Source organism: Zalophus californianus, chromosome 3 (genome assembly GCF_009762305.2).
Source record: "Zalophus californianus isolate mZalCal1 chromosome 3, mZalCal1.pri.v2, whole genome shotgun sequence".
Taxonomy (NCBI): domain Eukaryota; kingdom Metazoa; phylum Chordata; class Mammalia; order Carnivora; family Otariidae; genus Zalophus; species Zalophus californianus.
Window position 1 is genome coordinate 106,835,181 of NC_045597.1, and position 22,208 is coordinate 106,857,388.

Here is a 22,208-nt window from a genome sequence, read left to right on the forward strand (position 1 = left end):
CGTCTTAGTTTTTATGCATCTGAGCATAGGGGAGAAACAAAATGGAGGAGAACCTCTATTTCTGCCTTGGCAATAACAGCATCCATTCCACCACCACCCCTGCCCGCCCCCCCACCCCGAGGAAGGAGAGAATACCCCTTTGCTGGTAATGTGATCCACAGGAGAATACACCTACAGTTATGTCATGCAGGAAGAGAACTGAGAAGGTTGCTTAATAACAAGAGAGTATTAAGTAGTTCTATCAAGTCCCTAACGTTAACTTTTCCAACAGATAAATATCTAGTGCCTATGACACAAAGGCTGTGTCCCTTTAGAATAAGCATCTGGTTGATTCTGTTGAGTAAGCAAAAAACTAAAGCAAGTGAACCTCAAAACTAATTGAAATTTTTGTGGGGATCTTGAATGGCTCAAGAATGAAATACTAGGAATTAGTAAGTATATAAACTTTCCTCTGCAAATACACATGCATGTAAAAATACTGTGGTAGAAATGAATGGTAATATTTAGCATAATAAGCAGCTCCTAGGGGCTACAAAATAGTAATACAGATCAGTTTTGACAACTCTAGACAGAAGATATCTGTGTGACATTGTCCATACTGGAGATTGCTTACCAAAAATACCAAAAAGGCTTTATTAAGGAAATCTTATGTACAAAATAATGTTCTAATTTGGAACTTTAAAAATCATTTGTTTAAAATAACCAAATAACTACCTTTTCCATGCAAGAAAAAAAAGGGACTTGTCTTATTTAGTCGGTTTCTAAAATGTAAAGCTCATTCTATTATTTTGTGTTCTTACCAGGACTCTACAACTTAGTGAGTTTGATATTATATTACTTTCTTGGTTTGGGGAAAGTGAACTTTATATGAATGTGTAATTTATTAGTAATTAATGAAAGTAGAGAATCTGGCACCTTGGATAGTAATTAACATTTATTCACAAATTTTTAAATACCAGTGAACAGCTTGGTCTCTTCATAAACTATGACTTCAACTGACTGATCATGACTTTATAAATACCCCTACGTCATTATTTTTTCCCCTAAAATTTGTGGTAAATTGATAGGTATAAAATACTTACCAATTCTGGTCTTAGGGTATATAGTTACTTTCCCTTCACTGCCAATTGTATATTACTTAAACAAAAGATTTTATTTGTCCTGTATAGTTTCTTTTAATCCTATATAAGGTAGAAATGTTGGCATGTATACATGCTAAAAAACTTACCAATCTCCTTTTTCTTTCTCCCATCTGTGATGGCAGTTCCAATTCCTTACATTGCAGCACTTTAAGAGCCTAGACTTCTAAACTGTTTATATAACCAATTAAGGTAACTGCAATAATGCTTAGGATAGCCAATAAATAATGCAGGGTGGCAATTGGGCAAGTTTTTAAAATGGATTTTATAAAATTTTTATATCAAATGTAACAATTAGTGACAACATATATTTTTAAAAGAATTAGAAGACAGATATTTATCAAAATAAGTAGAATATATAGCAGTAAATATATTATAACATATATCAATCCAAGGTTACCGCAGGTGATTTTTTTTTTTTAGCTATAACTTATTGGTGGATTGTTTAAACTGATTTTTTAAAAAGATTTTATTTATTATTTGACAGAGAGACAGAGAGAGAGAGAGTGAGTGAGCACAAGCAGGGGAAGCAGCAGGCAGAGGGAGAAGCAGGCTTCCCACTGAGCAAGGAGCCCGATGCGGGACTCGATCCCAGGACCTGAGATCATGACCTGAGCTGAAGGCAGACACTTAACCGACTGAGCCATCCAGGTGCCCCTAAACTGATTTTTTAAAAAAGCACATTCTGTACTTATTAAAGATGGAGAGGATATCTCGACATCTTGATAACCTTGTCACATAAAATCCAAGTTTTTCTTTGCAACATTGTTCTGAAGCCTCATTACACAATACTTTTCTGTTAGAAAGGACTGTGTTATCAAATTGTTAGGTTCAAGAGACCCTTTCCCTGGGAGGGGCAGGAAAGCTCAGCAGTTGAGATAAGACTGTGGAGCCAGGCTATCTTTGTCCAAACCTCAGCTTACTAGCAACATATCCTTGGGCAAATTAATTACCTTTGTCTCAGTTCACACCCCCATAAAATGAGAGTCATCATTAATATGACCTCATAGTAATGTAAATAGGATTGTTTACCATGTAGAAAGTATAACATACATGTTTATTAAATAATTAAACATATATAGTGCCATAGCACTGTGCTTGAGTAGGGGAAGGTGGTGAGATCATTTTGGGACATGCTGAACTTGAGATTCCCATGGAATACAGATGATATAGACATTGCCATAGATGTAGATAATGGATATAGCAATCGTGCAATGGGATCTATGTCTCAAACTCAGGAGACAAACCAGGATTGAGAATAGAAATGTGGGGGTAGGGCGCCTGGGTGGCTCAGTTGGTTAAGCGACTGCCTTAGGCTCAGGTCATGAACATGGAGTCCCGGGATTGAGTCCCTCATCGGGCTCCCCGCTGAGCGGGGAGTCTGCTTCTCCCTCTGACCCTCCCCACTCTCATGTGCTCGCTCTCTCTCTTATTCTCTCTCTCAAATAAATAAAATATTTAAAAAAAATTAAAAAAAAAGAAATGTAGGGATAATCAACATAGAGTCGGTAAGTGAGGTCAGGAATTATGGACCACCATGAAGAGTGTGTATATAGTGTAAGTGGAGAATGAGTTGCCCAGAAGAGACAGGGAAAACGTATCTCACAAAGAAGAGAGTTGCTTCAAGAGGTAAGAAGGGAACCAGAATAATTCAGGGTCATGGAAGTCAGAGGAAGAGGACCTTTTGTTTATTGGTTGAAGTTATAATGGTAAAATATAAATATTAAACATGTGATTACAATTAATCTCTTTTGATATGTTGCTATATATTCTGCTCTTAAATTCATGTTCACATATATGCATAAATGTGAACGTAGATATGTTTTTGTGATTAGGATGTTTTCTCTTAAGCATTGTGATGAACTGTAAGTTTAAAAGTCATCAAGAAAATATCCTCATGTTGTGTCACTCTCCCTCTTGTCCTCTTGATGCCAGCACACTGGTCTTTCAAGACCTGGAGCATCTCTAACTCGTTCCTGTTCCAGCGCTTTTGTACCTGCTGTCCCTGTGTTTGAAATAGCCTCAGCCTCTTCTCTTTCTAATCTTTCAAATCTCAGCTTCTGTATCATCACTCAGAGAAATCATTCCTGAGTCAGTTCTCACCTGCCATTCTCTATTTTTGCTTCTTTTTTTTTTATTTGCCTCCTTCACAGAACCAATCAAAACTTACAGTTATTTTATATATCTGCATGTTTTACTCAGTTATTTGCTTCCTTGCTTTATTGCTCTTTACCCTTCTAGAACCTCAGCTCCAAACACTCCAAACAAGAGGCACTGTCTGTCTCACTCACTGACTTGTCTCTGGGGATCTCATTCAGTACTTGACACTTAGTTGAGGTTTGATAAATATTTGCTTTGGGAGAATTAGGACAAAGGCATTATCTTGTTGCATGTTTCAGTTATCTCTCTGTATTTGCAAATTTTTGGTTCCTTGGTATTGCATAATTAGTTTTTTTTTCTATTTTAAAACAAGATGGTATAGAAGAGATAAAGGCAAAATAGGAAAAGAGGAAACAACTCCCTAACAGATATCACATCTCTGTTGTCGCTGTACTAAAATACAGCATCTCAATATTACTGCCTCACATGCTGAGTATATTCTTATCCTCTTTAATTTTAGCAAATATGAATAGCATAATTCAAACATTGAGCATTCACTCCTTTAAGACTTTACGTAAAATTTAAATAGAAGTACCCAAGGAATATCTTATCATATTTAATTTGAAACTCTTCAAAATAACTTCAGAAGATTCAGACTAGCTTTTTTTAAGTGGAACCTCAGCAGAACATGCTAGGATAATAGATCTGTTTAATTCCACAGGCTGATCTTTTGGATACTTTAAACAGCAACAGCCAGAAAACATCAGTATGAGTACTCGGAGATGATTAAGAAAGTTGTGCATCAATTAGAAAAGTAAATCTCCATGCCAGCTGACAGTAGACAGGCCAACAGAAGCAGTGTATTCTTTATTATTCCAAGGTCTGATGATTATGGAATGCTTCACTGTTAATGGAAATGCAGATCTGAACACTGCTAAAGTATCTATCTTTCTTACTGGGCAGATGACTTCTCTCCAAGTTTGGGGAACATTTGACAACCATTCAAAACTACTGTGCTTTACCTTAGGTAGGATTAATTTAACTACCCTTTTTCCTTCTTCCAGAGTTATTGAGGCAAGTTTCTCTAAGCACAAATGTCTGATGATAAGTGCCTTTTAATAGTGTCATTATGTGGTCAACTTTGCTCAAATTTAAGAAAATTTGACATTTACATAGCTAATAGCCCTTTCAATGTGCATCGATACTTCCATTAAATTTAATGACTTTAAATCAGTGATAGAAGGAAGGACATGGGAATCATTGGAAAAAAGGTTACAAATACTGGCAACTCTTCTGTTTGATAGTCTTTATTTTAGAAGGCTGTATGTAGTTAGAGGCATTTGCCTTATAAGGGAGCTTTTTGACCCTGCAAATAACTGGAGACACCACCCTCCATTAAAAACATCTGTTGTTCCCGTCCCCAAACCATTTCCAAACACCAAACTTTCCCTTGAGGGTGAAACTTGCATAAAATTTGAAAATTCAATTGATGTGCTACTTTGTAGTCTTTTTTTTTTTTTTTTTCACGGAGTTTATCAATACTTAAAATTGTTTTTGACTCTTTAAAAAGCTATATATCTCATTTATCTTAGATAACGGAGAAATCACCAAAATAAAAGGCTAAGTCTCCACAATTCTCAACTTATAAATTCAGTGTGTTCTATAGGTTGGTAACCTGAAATGCATTTTTCATTTAAAAACAATGCTATTAATGACTGTTGAGTTTGGAACTGGTTCACAAAATCATATGTAACTTAGTGTGCCTCCAGAACAATTAAAGGTAATATGGATATGAGCCCTAGATCCTGGGAAGAGAGAATAAGAAGTTTTGTTTTGTTTTGTTTTGTTTCTCCTTTTGCAATATCAAATTAGGCAAGGTATATTTTGCCTCTTCTACTAACTTTTATGAACCAATTCCTCAAATCCCAGGGCCCTATTCCTACAATAATGTGCACGTAGTTTTCCTAAGGACTTTTCCCTTTCCTTCCCTAAGGACAACACACAAATTCCAGGGTAAGCCCCAAACACTCTATGATCAAAGATTACTCATCTCATCTCTGCACATCTAGGCTATTTACTCTAGATCTCTTTGCCAATTTTCAAACACTCATGCTTATTGGCCCAAATTAATCTCTAAATGGTGGGACTTTGGACAGTGTTGCTTGAAAGATCTTAAGCAGTGACAGAGAAACTATTTGGGGGCAGGAGCAACAAACAAGTAGATCAACAAACACTGAGATCCGGTATCGGGGTACAAAAATTGCATATTTTGACTTTGAGAGTGCCTTTCCTTTTTCACAAACTCCATAGTATGTTTTTTTGTTTTCATGAAAATTTTTTTCACCAGCAGTGATGGACTAGAGGAAGATTGCTAAGGTAAACAGTTATCCATCAGTGATATTATTTTTCTTCTTCAAGAATATATTTACCCACTTGATAGATATTACATACTTCAAAAGTTCTCCATTCATAATAATATTAATGACAATATGTGTGAATTGGGAAATTTTATATTTTACTTTCATTTTGAAAATCTTTAAAAAATAATTTAAACTTGTTAAAAATATACACATAGACACACAATGATGATGTAGGTGGACTTTCATATCAGTGACCCATCCTAAGACTACAGCTACCCAAAAATGATTTGCAAAATGTTGAGCTATATTTTAATACACTTCAAAACCAATACTTTGAAGACAAAGAAGCAATAAATCAACCATGATCCTTATTAAGATTTGCTTGTTAATATACTTTTCTTTAAGACTAACCAGTCAAGTCTGCTTTACAACAACATATTGAAATGCAATTTAAGAAAATATACTTTGCTCTAATTAAAACATGGAATTACTTTTTTTTTCCCTGGAGCATTCTCATATCCATTGTGATACTTGCAGCCTTGGTAGCTGATGTACATTTCCCCAGAAAATGTTATGCTAAGTTTGCAGATGTGCATTCTGAAAACTACCAGAGTTTGAACTCTTGCTGACTGAAAGACCACGTGAATGCTGGATCCTGTCACCAGGCGAGCTCAGTGCTCCAACTTTCCTAAAATACCTCGATTGCAGTGCATTTCCTGCAAAATTCTACAAAGATTTTCCAAGACTCAAGTCCCCTGGTAATGGCATAAAAAAATCATTTCTGTACCATATAGAACACCCAAGATGTTCACCTGAGTTACTTACTTGTGTTAATATGATCAGACTTGCTGCTCTTTGGGGCTGGTCTCTCACATTGTGTACCTGACCAGTTGGTGGAGCATCTAGGAGGAAAAAAAAAAAAAAAAAAAATTGGGTCATAACAAAACTCACAAATCTGCTAATGTAGTAACTTCAACCAAATGAAATGGAGAAGCCAGCCATCACAGATTCATAAATAATTAGGTAGAGAGTTCTGCTAATGTTCTGTGTATTGCCAATATGCTGAGGGTAATTTCAACTGGACTTCTCTTGTTAAAATACTTTTTTAAAATTTAGGTTTATAGTAATTTTCCTTATCCTATGTTAAATCTTAAATTTAGCTTATTTTATAGCAAAACTGAAATCTTAATTAAGAATTGGAAATTAATTTAAGAAGTACTGAAAATTATAAGTAGCCGTGATAAAAACTGAGTTTGCCTGTCAAGCAAATCCATCCTTATTAAGTTTCTGGGATTTTTCCCCCTGTCTTGCTCTATGTCCAACGTGTAATTAACCATTGAACAGCAAATGGTCATCTGTATCATCAAGCTGCAGAAGTTTTACTCTTCTAATCATGGATAGGGAAATGCAGTCAATGATTTAAAATCATACTTCTATTCCTATGGAATCAAGACAATGTGCCCAAGTTTTTAGTGGGAGAAGTTGTCTGCCCCATGTAGGTACCATGACACTATGATGAGAAGTCTAGCAGAGGATGAAAACAATAGATCCGATTAAAATCTTTTATTTAAACATAAATCTCAGCCATATAATTAGCTGGGTGCATCAAAATAAATGCTGGAATGGTTTTAGCTATGTTTAAATAATGCTTATTGGCTAACACAAGATGCCTCTGTGCATCTGTCAGAGGAAATCCACAGAGAGACCATTTAATTGGCTCCAGTTCTTATTTAAAATGATTGTCAAATGCCACCATATTAAGAATAGCTGCACACAATAAAAGAATAGCTTCCAGAACCATTCCAAGTAGATCTCTCTGGGCATGGTGGCCAAACTAAATAACTGCAATTTCAAGGTTTCTGCAAATTCTGTCATAGCCAATTCAGATAGCTGAAGCTGTTGTTGGAACCAGGCTTTGGTGATGCCATGTGAATTATCTGGGATACTTGTGAGGACAGTGTTGGCTCTCCTAAAACAAGGGCAAAATCTTATAAAATCATCATGACTGAAAAACTCAAATCATGAAAACAAAAATTTGTTTCATTAAAGCATATATTAATGTCAGCATAATTGACAATAATGTTACAATTCAAGAATATAGGTATTTGATTAATAATGATATTGTAAAAGTATGAGTATGGATTATGGTTTAAATGAAAATTAATATATTATTAGGGCATCATTTATGCATCGTCTTACCTTTTTGTTTAGATTCTTTATAAAAAGCTTACATATGTATTTCCTATACACATTTACTATATACCATAATGCAATAAATCACTAAAATAGATAAATAAATTTTAAGGCCAGGTCAGTGACTCTGTCTACATTCCTGAAGTGAGGTAATGGAATGAGCACATTTTCACATAATTATAATAAAGTGGACAATGGATAAAATCAATGATTTTTAAAAACAATTTTCCCTCAGTTGTGATTTTGCAGATGAATGATCTAGAAAATTGTTCCAATTCTTTACAGTTTCTAATTCTTGACACAGTCCACCGATAATTCAAAAATAAGGTGTTTAGGATGATTTAGTAAATATGTCGTTGGAGTGAATTCTGATCATTGCAAAATTCTTTTTGTTTATATAGCTTTACGTCTGTCAAATCTTCCTGAGGATGTTTTACATATTCCAATGGGAAAAAAAAAAAACAATACTGATTGCTTAATAATTTTATTGTAGAGCTTATGTATAGAAGGCTATTTTTGTGCTGGCATATTGAATTACTGATTAAAATATAAAACTTGGCTCTTTACATTACCTACTTTGATGAACAAACCAAACCAAACCAAAAGACACCTAAATCAGGGCTCGTGTTAAATAAGAGGAATGACCTGAGATACACTTTATTATGTTATTACTAGAGATAAGAACCTCTGGGCTCATCATTACACTGAGATGCTGAGAAGTCAAAAAAATGGAACTGCTCAGAGTTGGGAAGATTAAATGCTAATTGACCAGATTATGTTCTGACATGAACATCATGTATCCTGAGTACTTTAGGAAGTTATGAAAAATATGGCTTTATAACTCCAGAAGAGGAAAGAGAGATTTTTAAAAAAAAAGATAAGAATAGTGTGATTCTTAATTCCAAACTCTGGAATTATTTAGGTAGGACAGGTGGTATTTGTTAACAGTACTGATTATCTATTTTATCCATTACCTTGGAACCCAGTATTTATGATGGATAAAAGAAATCACCTGCTCATGGTAATAAAGCTCTCTTCTTTTAAATTGTGGAACCACATTTAAATTCTTAATCTTCAGGGAATATTTTACTTATTACATGCTGGAAATAACTCTCAAAGACTGTGTGGGAGAAATAATTAATTTTGTTATACATCTTAATCGGCTGATGATCACCTTGCAATTTTCTCTATACTCCTTATAAAGTAATGTTTTATGGCCAAAGATAAAATATGTTCCACTGTTCTACATCTGTTATAGTTTTAAAAAATAATCTCTTTTGAGATATTAAATCAAATAGAAATCATTATTCTTGTTGCCTACCTTACAAAATGACTACTTAAGGCATTTGCTGCTCCATGAGTTCTTCTTCCAGTGGTTGATTTAAGACCAAGTATTTTTACCATCTTTATAGCAATTCATAAATCTTCATACTCTGAGTAGACTACAATGATCAAAGCCATTAATGGCAGGGCATTTAGGAATCAGAATGCCTGAAGATCATCAAAATTTCCTGTCCAATTCCTCACTGAATCATTTGCATTATCACGCTGACTATATATCCCTGGCATCTGCCTCTTTTTCATTATTCCTCAAGCAAAATCCACAGTCCATGCCCTGGTCATTTTTAATCTGTACTGGTGCAATCCACTGCTTCCGCTAGTCATCCTCAGACAATTGTGTGGTGCAGAGGGAGAGAATATCCAAGCAGACTCCTGCTGAGCACAGAGCCCAGCACGAGGCCCTATCTCACAAGCATGATACTATGGTCTGAGCAGAAACCAAGATTTGGATGTTTAACTGAGCCACCCAGCACCTCCCCCGTTTTTTATTTCTTATCAGTACAAACACCTCTATGCCATTACTTTTACAGTTATTCTATAGGCTATTTCTTACTCTCCTTAACCTTAGGACAATAAAAATCACCTTCTTTTGCTTCTATGTTTATCACTATGACAGTCTGAATTATTTAACTTTTTAAATACTTTGGTGAATTTTAACTAGGTATTGTTGGAACATGGATACAGAAAGAGAGAAAGAGGTAGAGAGAGACTTATTTATTTAAACTATCTTTTATCCTTCTTTTTTTCCGTCATCATATAAAGATACTGTGCCGGGCAGGTTTTTTTTTTTTTTATCATTTTATTTTTTTTCCCATCATGATAAATGTACTGTTAAATGCCCATCCTCTATTTCTCCCATCATCCCACCAACCTCCCCTCTGGCAACCATCAGTTTGTTCTCTGTCATTAAGAGTCTGTTTCTTGGTTTGTCTCCTCTCTTTTTCCCTTTGCTCATCTGTTTTGTTTCTTAAATTCCACGCATGAGTGAGATCATATGGTATCTGTCTTTCTCTGACTGACTTATTTCACTTAGCATTATCCTGTCTATGTTGTTGCAAATGGCAAGATTTCATTCTTTTTTTTATGGCTCCTAGCATTTTCTTGAAGTCAATAGCTGCCTGATAAAGCTTTATAGATTTCACACTGTTTTTGAATTCTTCCCTTCTCTCTAAGGCTATTGGCATTAAAAAAAAAAAAAGATTATTTACTGCTGCATTGTTTTCTTAATCTTATTCTTCCACTTTCATTATAGCTATATGTATAAAAGTCTTAATCATAAGGTATTTTATATTTCATTTATGTTCTACATTAGTATGATTAGCAAACTGAAAAAAATGCTAAAATTGAAATTTTAGAGTCCCAAATACCAGAGATTTTCATTAAGCAGCTTGAAGTTTGGGCCAGAAATCTTTATTTTAGTAAAGCGATTCTGATGCAAGTAATTCACAAATCACACTTCAAGAAATATTTGAGACAAATTATTATTATAGTCTCACAGACCTTGTTCTTATATCAAACATTATTTGATTTTTAAAAAAAATTTTATGATGAAAATAATAATATGCATGCCCAGAATGATTGTTAAAAAAATTAAGTTGTATTGGTAGAAGGTCTTTACACAGAGTACTAGAAAGCTGAATGGGTTTTTGATTTTGGTAACTAATTCTCATCTGAATGTTACTATATGAAATGTGTAGTTAGTTGATTTACTGTGTCCTTTAAAAGTTTGTGAAATTATTATATATTTAATATATACTCTGTTTCAATTGTAATATTCTGTAGCACAAGGGGATATCTTTGTGTACAGGTAATAGTATAGCAGATATTACTAGGAAGAATAGTAAACATTTTTAGAATATCAAAATCAGTTTGGCATATATCAAGGCGATAAAAAATAATCTTTACATTTAAGCATAGATATAAAACATATAATTAAACTGTCCAAAATAGTGCTAGCTCTGAAGTAGTACAGTGATTGAGGATTGAGGCTATCAGATATAAAATACTAAAGGTGTATTAAAATCTGAGATACTGCCTTTCACCATGTAACAATGATCAACTTACATGAACCACAAATGTCATTTTGCAGAAATGTGGTTTAGAGTCACCTGCTTTGGGAGAACTTCAAAATAAAATAATGAGATTAATATCCACTCCCTGTTTTCATCAAATTGAAAGGTCATGGGACTCTTCTGACCAAAGTAAAATTCAAAGGTGAACCTTCAAGCAATTTGGAATTGAATTTCCCCTCTTCTATATAGGCTGCCCTTATTAACCATGAAGATGGAGACATTCAGAAGAAAAAAAAATCTCACGGGGGAAAATGGCACAAAGGGATTAAGGAAACCTTAGAAAACTTGTGCATAGTGTCATGCATCCTTTAGTGCTCCAAGAACTTCAATAAAAAAATGAAAAATATTAAATTTTGTGCACCAGATTTATATAGTAGTATTTCCATGTTTATGAAAAGAAAATTAAAAAAATAAAAGTCATTAGCAAAATATTTTTTCCAGTTAATTTTGCAAATTTTAGTCTTTTGGTGTTGACAACATGACTACATTTGCGTGGTGTTCCTAACTTTGAATCTCTCTACTCTATGTAGCTCCCAGTACCTTTTCTGCCCTTCTCCTTGCAGACAGTAGTATTGCAAAATGTTATATATTTAGACAGATATTTAGATATTTATTCACTTTTTTGTTAATTTTACCATAAAGCACTTTTTAATACCTTATTGTTTCACAACTTTGTGAGCTAAAATTATTTCATGTATTCACAATGATTCATATTTTTTGTAACATGCCCCCCAAATTTCCTACCCTAACTTTAGTGGAAAATTTTGCATAAGGTCCAATTAATATTTGCTGCACTTAGAATAAATATATTCATATGAAAAACACTCTTATTCATTTCTATAATAACCTAGGAGTTGGAATCATTCACTGTGTGAAATGAGGAAGTGCATGTTCAAATAATTTGTCAGGAAAAAAAATAGCTAATAGGTGGTAGAAATAAAACGTGGTGTTATTATTTCTTCATTGTTTTCTGCGACATTGCCATTCAATGACAATCCTTCTAATTCAGTGCAGGAGTAAGAAAAAATGCTTTTCTTTAGTCCCTCATGTCCAGGAGAGCACTGGTCCCTCAATAAGAAAGTCAAAGTGTTGTCTGAACAAAAGGAAATAGTGTATTGTTTTGAGTAATAAAATGGTAGGAATTACCACATGAGCTCAGAGCTGGGTCAGTAATGTTTAACATTCTGTCTCTATCAGTGACAATGAGGAACATATTATTAAAGAGAGTTTAGGAGCGCCTGGGTGGCTCAGATGGTTAAGCATCTGCCTTCGGCTCAGGTCATGATCCCAGTGTCCTGGGATCGAGTTCCGCATCGGGCTCCCTACTAGGCGGGGAGCCTGCTTCTCCCTCTGCCTCTGCCTCTCTCTCTCTCTCTCTCTCTGACTTTCGTGAATAAATAAATAAAACATTTAAAGAGTGTTTATATCCTTCTTGATATCAACTTCACATTTTTGTGTTGGTTCCAAAATATTGTAAATGTGTCTCATATATCTTTAAAGTTTCCTCATCTATAAACTCAATACAGTTTTGACCTTCCAAAACTATTCACTCTATATTTCACTGACTTGGTATGTTTTACATACAATTTTGTACTACAATTTCTATTTATGCAGTATTATTCTCGATCTGAATTTAACTGTTACTTCTTACATGGTAACAGCTAGGTATTACCTTGTTCAGTTTTCTTCAGAAAGATTAAGGTAGTAGCTTAAATTTATGTTTGTTTTTATAAGTATACTTGATTCTACTCTATAAGAACATATTATAATGCACAGTTTAAAAATATTACATTAAATGATTGTGTTATCTAGTACTGACAAAATTAGTAAGACAAAAATAATCTTATTTTAATATTAAGAGAATTTGGTCAGAAAGAGTTTTGGTTTCTGAGAAGTGTTAATGTGATAAAGTAAAAAAAAAAGGGATATTAAACTCTGACCAACAATTATTTTAAGAAAAGTTAAAATTAATAAGAAATTGAAGAGGTGGCCATGAAAGAAATAAAATTAACAGAATGGATTATTTAAAGTGATTTATTTTAAGAAGTAATGAGGTCTATAAAACAAATGAAATCTAGTTTGCCAAGTAATTACCCATAAAAGGAAGTTCGTTAAGATTGGGTGGTTTAAGTTAGAAATGTTTAAACATAAAGTTCTGCACAGGCCACTTGAGCAGACATGGCCACCAAAGTATGAAATGATGACTGAATGAATACAAAAAAAAAAAAAAAGAAATCTCTTATAATGGAAAATTTTAATCACCTAGATATTCTCCAGAAAATTTTACTGAAAGCAGATCTGAAAAGCATGAGGTGTTTTTTAGAGTGAGTAGACAATTTCTACTTCACCGAATACATTACACGTACCAAATGAAAGGGAAAAGAAATAATCATAAAATTAGTATTAAGTAATATGGTGGATGTAACTGAAGACATAAAAGCAGATGTTAGAACCAGTGGTTACAACGCTATAGCTAAAGGTGGGAGAAAAAACATAAGGCATGCTGTAATACCAGTAGAGAGCTCTCTCTACACATGGCCAAGATGAAAGGCCAATCCCACAAATGTCTTAAAAAGATAGCAAACCGTGGGGGGTGGAATTCTCCATGCGTCATGCCATGCACACAAAGTAACTAGTTTGCCACCTGAATATTTTGCAATTTAGCACAAAATAAGGGTACACAATAAAGAATTTTTCTATTAAAACAACAACAACAACAAGAAAAAACCTCAGGAAGGCCCTTCCTAATTCTTAGGGCTTCTGTGGTACAGGATGGTGAAATGTGAAACCAATTATGAGGATATCTGGCATATCCAACTGCACCTATTAAGTATTGTTCAAGGTATATTAATCCCATGCAAATCTGGGGCAATGGTAGGAAAATCAGGAAGTGTTATCACAAGGTTTTGAGTGTGTGAATGTCTTTAAGTCCAATATAACTTTAATTCTCTAAAAAAATATTTAATTTACATTATACTGCAGTGCTCATGCGCTGGGATATTGATGTTAGTCATGATAATTTATAGCCTAAATCATTGAAAAATGATTCTGACATAAAAATGGACTTCTGCTTTCTGGTACAAAGCATACTCTTTGTTCTACTTACAAGATTACTACGTATCTACCAAAAGGTATCACCAAAGCTTCCCACCAACCATTTGTTGTTAAGCAACCTTGTATTAGTGTTGATATCAACTTCCCAATTACAGCCTTTCAGGCTTCCTTAAAATCTAGGACCTGACCTTTCAAAAGATTTTTTTACATTGAATTTTTTTTAAAAACAAAACAAGTAATTTAAAAAAAAAGACATATGAGAGATTAATTGCTAAAGTCAAGCTTCAGTATGAATTAACAAATTTGTGTATCCTGTATAAATGTTAATTAGTCATACAACAGTCACCAGATTTGTTCAACATTTATAGGAAAATGTTGCAGATAGAAACATAGGCTTTAGGATCAAAGATGCCCATTAACACACATTCCTTTCCTAATCTAAGTGTTAGATTACTTTTCTGACTCAAGATGAGAAGGTTTATGCAGGCAATGGGCTAAAAATTGATTCAGGAAGTAGAGAAATGTCTTCAATAAATCTAAAATGCTATGCAATATTATGGTAGTATTTTACATTATGGAGAAAATGGCAATCTGGGGGTAGTTATAAATATTTTTAGGTGTTTGATCAACATACAATCATAAATATGGTACAGTCTATTTTTGTATTCTCTATTTATATATGTATTCATGAATATCTAAATATGCATTTGCCTATAATTATGCTAGACTGATTAAATTAAGGTGGAGATTATCTATTATTCATCTTTGTATTCTCTCATTTCTTGAACAGTATCTGGCACATAGTCAGTATGTGTATCTGGTCAATCAGTATTTGCCATTGACAAAATGAATGAATCCATGAGGCATGGAGGATGCATGGTTGAACACATACGAATATGCATATTAGAGAAGTTTAATATACATGTGCCGTACTCATTCTATGAAGAATATACAGCACCATTCATAAGAACATGCTTTCAGCTGGTTACCAATCAGTTATTTCTAGCTGAAAGGAATATTGATCCACCATGGGAAACACTTCATATATAAGAACCACAGTAATAGGCAAATATTTTCTTCCTTCTTTCCTTCTTTCTTTGCTTCCCTTTTCTCCCCCTTCCCCCTTTCATTTATTAATTCTTCCCTTTATAAAATCAGATGACCACATTCTAGCAACCTGGGCATGTAAAAATTTTACTTATTCAATGATACAAATTGATAATTCGGTTCTTGTCCCAGGATGCAGCCAACAAAGAAATGTTTTTCCTTCCCTGACAAAATTCTAAAAGTACCTGCCTGATGAATACTTTGGCATGGAAACCAGTTATTGGTATCAAATTAAATGTAATTTAATTCAATCAATTAATTTAAACTGTTGTCTGAAACTAAAGTGCTGGTATGCTGGGACACAAACGGCATGCATAAATTTTGGAATCAGACAGACCTGTATTGTAATCTATTCTCCTCTCCTCACACAGGTTGTATCCTTAGGCTATTCACCCATTTCAGGTTTTTAGTTTATAATAACAGAGAGTAAGAGAGCGATACTTCCTGCTTTGCCGCACATTGTCCACAGATACAGCCTCTCATGATGTTATCTTTTTTTTCCTCTTAAATCCACTTCATTTTTTACTTTTTATGTTACCTTTCTATTTTTTATGTTTTCCTTTTACTGCCTCAAAAGATTTTTCCTCTTTTTTCCTCCTTTTTTTTGCAGGGGGGGAAGGTAAGTTGATTATTATAAAAGCTAAAAAAAATAAATAAAAGCCTCCCTGGGAGATTAAATGACATAATGATGTATATAAAATTTACACATCATTTAACTTAATTTAATTCAAATGATGATATTGTGAATATTAAATTATTAAATTTAAAGACTGTATATATCATGCCAATATCTATATAACTGTAATTTCTGATTTGTATGCCCACTGGAAGAAGTATTAGGCTTAAAGTTTTGTACTTCTTTAACATAATGACTTCTTTCTGTTACTATCTTACTATAAAAAAAGGAGAAAGAACATATTTTCTTGAATAATGATAATATAAAGAGACTTTAATTTACTTTTTAATCTTAAATCAATGTTGCTAGTTAAACCATGTGTGCCTGATCCTTTTCTTGGAAGTGTATAAAATTAGTCTGGGATCAGGTACTAGGTTGAAGATTGACTGATCTTGTTTTCTTGACTTGTTCCAGCATGGAATATGAGCAAGAAATAAATCTCTGTTGTTAAAAGCATCTGAAATTGTGATTATTTTCTATAGCAGTAAAATCTGGGGAAAGCAGTCTCAATAGAAAGGAAAAAAATTTAAATTGTTAAAGAGGTAACATTAACAAATGAAAATATTATGTAGTTATATTGTATTTTGTTTCTTTGTTTATTCTGATTTGCTGGTTATACGAAATCATATATATGATTATATGTCCCCAAATCAAGGGAAGATAATGTAACAACATCAAAGCTTTATAATAGTTGCCCCACATATGTAACTCTGTAATAAATGTTCTTTGTTAAACAGTGCCACTATATTCTCAAAGCAAAAACTGGACTTAAAACTTGTTCAGAAAGATGTGATATCTGTATTGGTGTTTTCCCCACGGCATGGCTAGCATGTGAAAGCTAGGACGAGTTACAGGTTGTTACCTGGGATCATAAAGAATAGATATTGATGTGACAGCTTCTCTTGGCTTTTACTACTCCAAAACATACACATCTCATATTTTCTGCTTTGAAAATATGCCAAGGGGCAGGAAAGCAAATAAGGAAGGTGCAATGACCTAACTCTTGAATTGTGGACAACACAGGGCGCTGAAGTTGAATTGCTCAATACCCCTGCTGAAAAGTTGTGATCTGTTTGAAATCACTCATGACAAGTTCCTTGGGCTCTTCTCAAATATTCTCTATGGGGCCACAAGGTCGCTGGTCCACATGGAGGAGCACTGCTCAACCTGACAACAAGACTGGGGAAGAGCAAAACGTGTAGTCTCCTTTCTTCAAGGCCAGTATTTTGAGAAACTAAGGCCTTAATTAGCTGGAATGTAGAGAATAATTCCTACCTCTTTCAAATTTGTGACAGAAACAGACCTCATTAGCCTCTTCCCAAAAGTCCTGACAAAGGCTTCTCTAGTACTTATACATTTCCTTATGTGTTTCTCTCACCCTCAGGACTTAAAAAATAATGCTGAACTTTTAATAAAATAATTAGATTGGAACAATCACAAAACCAAAGAAAATGACGAAATGCCTAATGCAGATCTCTCTCTTAATAAATGTCCCTTTGGTATTTATATATTCGTTTTGCATCCTCCTGCATTTAAAACCTCTACTGCACAAATGTTTATGAAGTGAATTCCTCTTTCTAAGGGTAATTTCGGGCAGGTCACTGTGTTTTCTTTCTCAGTATGACTTGACTTGGGCTTTACTTATTGTAGCTCCCGTCCCAGTTATGATACTTGCACTGCTCATCTTTTCTTGATGCCACATAGCACCTTATTTTCAATAACAAGCACTTAAAAAAAAAAAAACCTCTATTTTTCATATTCAGACTCCTAGAAGCCCAAATTATACCAGGTTCTGATCATTTATACCTGGTGTGTTACAACAGCTTTAGAATTTTCCTTTTCAATTTTTTTAATGTTTATGTTGAAGAAAAATACCTATGTTCTTTACATATATTACATTTCTTAATCCTCAGAACAATTTTAGAAAGTGCATGCTATTAGCATTTCCATATTAAGATGACAAAGGAACCAGAGGAGAAAAAATGAAACAAGCAAAACAGACTGCAGTCCCAAGATAGGATGTCCTCTATCACTTGGCTCTTGTGTGCCTTGTCTACCACAAACCACTTTTAGAAAAGTTATTTTTTAATTGAAAAATATCTTTGTCCTCTTTTTCATTGCAAATTGGGATTCATTTTTAAAATCTATTTTTTTTTTCAAACCCATGGCTTCTTGTTCCGGCAGAGCACCGTGTCATCAAGACCTTTCTGAAACATTCAGATGACTGTGATATTCCATATTTCAAACATTATCAGTGTTCCCCTATTGCTTATGGAATGAATATCAAATTTCTAGCTAAGCATTCTATGTTCCTCAGAATTATTTTACTGTCTAATATTATTGCCCAATCCTCCTTTATAGACATCATTTATTTATGCCACTCAAATCCCAAGGGCCCCTGCCGTATTCCTTCTTCCCTCATCTCTTTCCTCAAATAGACTCAGAGTCCCTCAACGTCAGGGGCTATACCTGACTTTCCTCTTCTTCCCTGTCCATTTTTGATAGAGATATCCAGACTAAAAGCAAGAAGAGAGAACAAAAGGCAAGGAGAGAGAACAAAAACAAATAAAATTATGTTCTTCTAATAAGTTAAGATGGTGAATTAAGCCTATTTAGTTCTTTATAGAGAGCTATTTAACCTGAGTTCCAGAGCACTCAGGAAACATCCCAGGGTAGCATTAGATGGAAATCATGATAAAATCAATCACTTTTCTATTTTTTTCCGACTCTTGCAGTTTTTGAAAATTTAATAGAGTGGTATTACAATGATGATAGAAAGATAATCATATCACAGGCTATCAGATCTCACAATACAATATAGTCACCAAAACATTATTTTTTAGCAACATTAGCAAAGAACATACTACATGCAGAAAGTATACTGGCTATTGGGGCAAAATAGATAACTCAGACACAACTTCTTACTTAAAGGAATTTACAATCTGCCAGAGAGAAACAGACATATAAATTTAAAGAGACCGTGGAGTGTACAACAGGCAGCATTCCCAGGCCAATTTCATAGAAATATGTTCCATGTCCAAAGGCCACACACAGATGAGAGGTCAATTCCAGCCATAAAATATGGAATATTAGAGAGGAGTATGAAAAATGTAAACATACACACATACTCTCACACACGAATGATCAAAGAAAGGAGAAAATTTCATGGAAAACCATTTTTCCTAAAAAAGATGAACAAAAAAACAGAAGCCCATATAAATCTAACTAAACCAAAAAGAAAAAAAAAGGAAAAAAGGATAAAGTAATAGATTGGGGGGAAATGCTCAGAGTATGTTATTTTTAGCTTTTGCTTGAAATGAAGAAGTAAAACATAAAAACTAACATTGCTATCTTGTTTTGACCAAATGGAGAATTGTTCTTGCTATGGGCAAGAAGCAATAAAATATATTGTAAGAAATGTCTTGGAGTTTTGCCATTTTCAAAACAGTCAGTGCCTGAATTTATATGATTTCAGAAACAATGCACTATCAGAGTTAGATCTTTTTGGTTCTCCCTTTTCAGATGACACAAGTAATTTTAAAAACTGCCTTTTTTCTTCTCTTTTTGAATAAGAATATGAATTACACAGATTACTATTTTTAAAAAGTAAATATTACCCAAATTCAACCAATAAGAGATAACATTAGCCTTTAAGCTTCCCAAGTCAAATTTTTTTGTGTTTTGTTCACTGATAAACCCTTTGGTGCTAGGATGTTGTCTGGTTTATAGTAGGTGCTCAATAAATGCTTATTGATGAATGGATATAGGAAGAGAAGACTGGCAGTATTTTTGTTCTCTAAAGGGCAAAATATGAACCAATCAAAGGACAGGCACCTGAGATTCTAGTTCTTACAGAGTTTGGATATAGTAGACTAGGGCTTATAATAAGAACTATTATCTCTTTTGAGCTTAGGCATAAATAGCCTACTCATACACTTAGCTACACACTGGCATATTATTTTAAAGTGTCAGAAAAATAAATTATAAAACCATAGAGAAAAAATAGAACCCAAAGTTTTATGATTAGCTCCTCAGTTACTGCATAGTATGAACAGATTTTCTATTATTCTTAATGTTGCTGCTAATGGAAATTTAGTCTTCTCAATGTCTTCATATGTATTTTAGAGGGATTTGGGGAGAATTTGTATCTGTGGTTGTGACACCGACCCAATTTTAAACAAGGTTGCAAACAAAAAATCAAACGGGACTCAGATTTAAATATACTGTATCCTATAGACTTATTATAGGTGAACAATTAGTCCAAACATCACTTTATAGACAAGGAAAATGTGACACAAGGAGACATTAGTCACTCGCCCAAAATCATAGCTAGTTTCATTCATAAAGTCTATACTTTTAGACCCAATATTTCCACTTCTGAGTGTTAATCCTAGAAAACTAATGAGAAAGTACAAAGATATTTACATACATGTTTTTATCCTTGGAAAAAATGTTAAAAGACCACAACACAAAAACAAAACTACACACCTAAATCTGAATGATACATGGTTGATTAAATGAAGTAGGGAAAAGGCAGACAATGAAACACTGGGCAACCACTAAGAATAAAAGCATCTAACTATATACGTTGACATGGAATGTTGTTCAGAATGTATTGCAAAGTAAATAAACATAAGAGAGTGTCTATCACATGATCTCGTTTTAGTATCTAATAATCTGCAAGTGTATATTTGCATTAAGAAACCAAATGAACAGAAACCAAATACAATAATTGTTATTATTAGGAAATATGGATATTTTGAAAAAAATAGCAGGAAAAATTATCAGGATTGCTGAAACAAATAATACATTATATGTTAAAAGAAAAGAAGATAGTAGGAAGGGAAAAATGAAGGGGGGAATCGGAGGGGGAGACGAACCATGAGAGACTGTGGACTCTGAGAAACAAACTGAGGGTTGTAGAGGGGAGGGGGGTGGGGGGATGGGTTAGCCTGGTGATGGGTATTAAAGAGGGCACGTACTGAATGGAGCACTGGGTGTTATATGCAAACAATGAATCATGGAACACTACCTCAAAAAATTAAATAAATAAATAAATAAATAAAAGGATTACTAACTTTTATTTCTAAAATTAAAATTTATGGGCTAATAAAAATAATAACAGAAGGAAAATGTATTTAATATATACATTGAGGAGTTCTTTTATTCTACTGAGAAGGAATACTTCAGATAATTTTCTGCCAAAGTCTGTCCAAATGGAGGAAATATTGACTTCGTTGTCCTTAGGAGTATAGAAAACCTTGAATGATTTCTCAAAAAAAAAAAAAATCATAGTATGAAGAAAAGTCAGATAAAAAATGTAGTGTGTACAAAAAACATATATGGAATTCTCAAATCTTTGCTACTCTAACTACAGTGTTAAGATCCTAGCCAAGAACCACTTGCCAAAGGCAGGAATTAGAGTTTGGGATACACAAGAAAACTTCAGCAAATTACCTAAAATAAAATCATACACACAGTGTTACACCACCAAGATTTAAAAATAAAAGCTACTTGTAAGTCTGGATCCATAGTCATGGTCAAACCCAAGCAGAAATAAAGGATCTAGTGGCTTTAAACCCACATTTTCAGACTCATCTTATGTTTGCTCACACAATATCTCTTTCTTATGGAGGATTTTATATAAACATACTAGAATTATCTTTCTAAAAAAGAAAAATCTAAGGCTTAGAGAAGCCAATAGGCCACACCAAAAATAACTGGAGGAATGAGTATACGAATCCAGGGAAGCATGATCCAAAACCTATGCTCTTTCCACTTGCTGTATCTTGCAGAATCAACAGATTTTCCTTACTGTCTGTCTCACTTTGAGGATGATAGTACCAGCCAATAAGTGGATCTCTCTGGTACTGTTAATACAAGAGACCCATGTAAGCAGAATAAGGATTTGAATATGCATTCAAAGTCCAGGCAACAGAAAGGAGAGTTCTTTTTTTTTTTTTTAAAGATTTTATTTATTTATTTGAGAGAGAGAGAGAGAATGAGAGATAGAGAGCACGAGAGGGAAGAGGGTCAGAGGGAGAAGCAGACTCCCCGCCGAGCAGGGAGCCCGATGTGGGACTCCATCCCGGGACTCCAGGATCATGACCTGAGCCGAAGGCAGTCGCTCAACCAACTGAGCCACCCAGGCGCCCCAGAAAGGAGA

At 34.0% G+C, this 22,208-nt stretch overlaps 1 protein-coding gene across 1 annotated transcript in view; it reads right to left on the minus strand.

The window, feature by feature from the left end:
- LRP1B (LDL receptor related protein 1B) overlaps window positions 1-22,208 on the minus strand; it is a 1,883,216-nt gene that overhangs the window by 8,579 nt on the left and 1,852,429 nt on the right. The window contains 1 exon segment of the mRNA XM_035726875.1: window positions 6,425-6,501. Coding sequence (XP_035582768.1) covers window positions 6,425-6,501 — 77 coding nt within the window.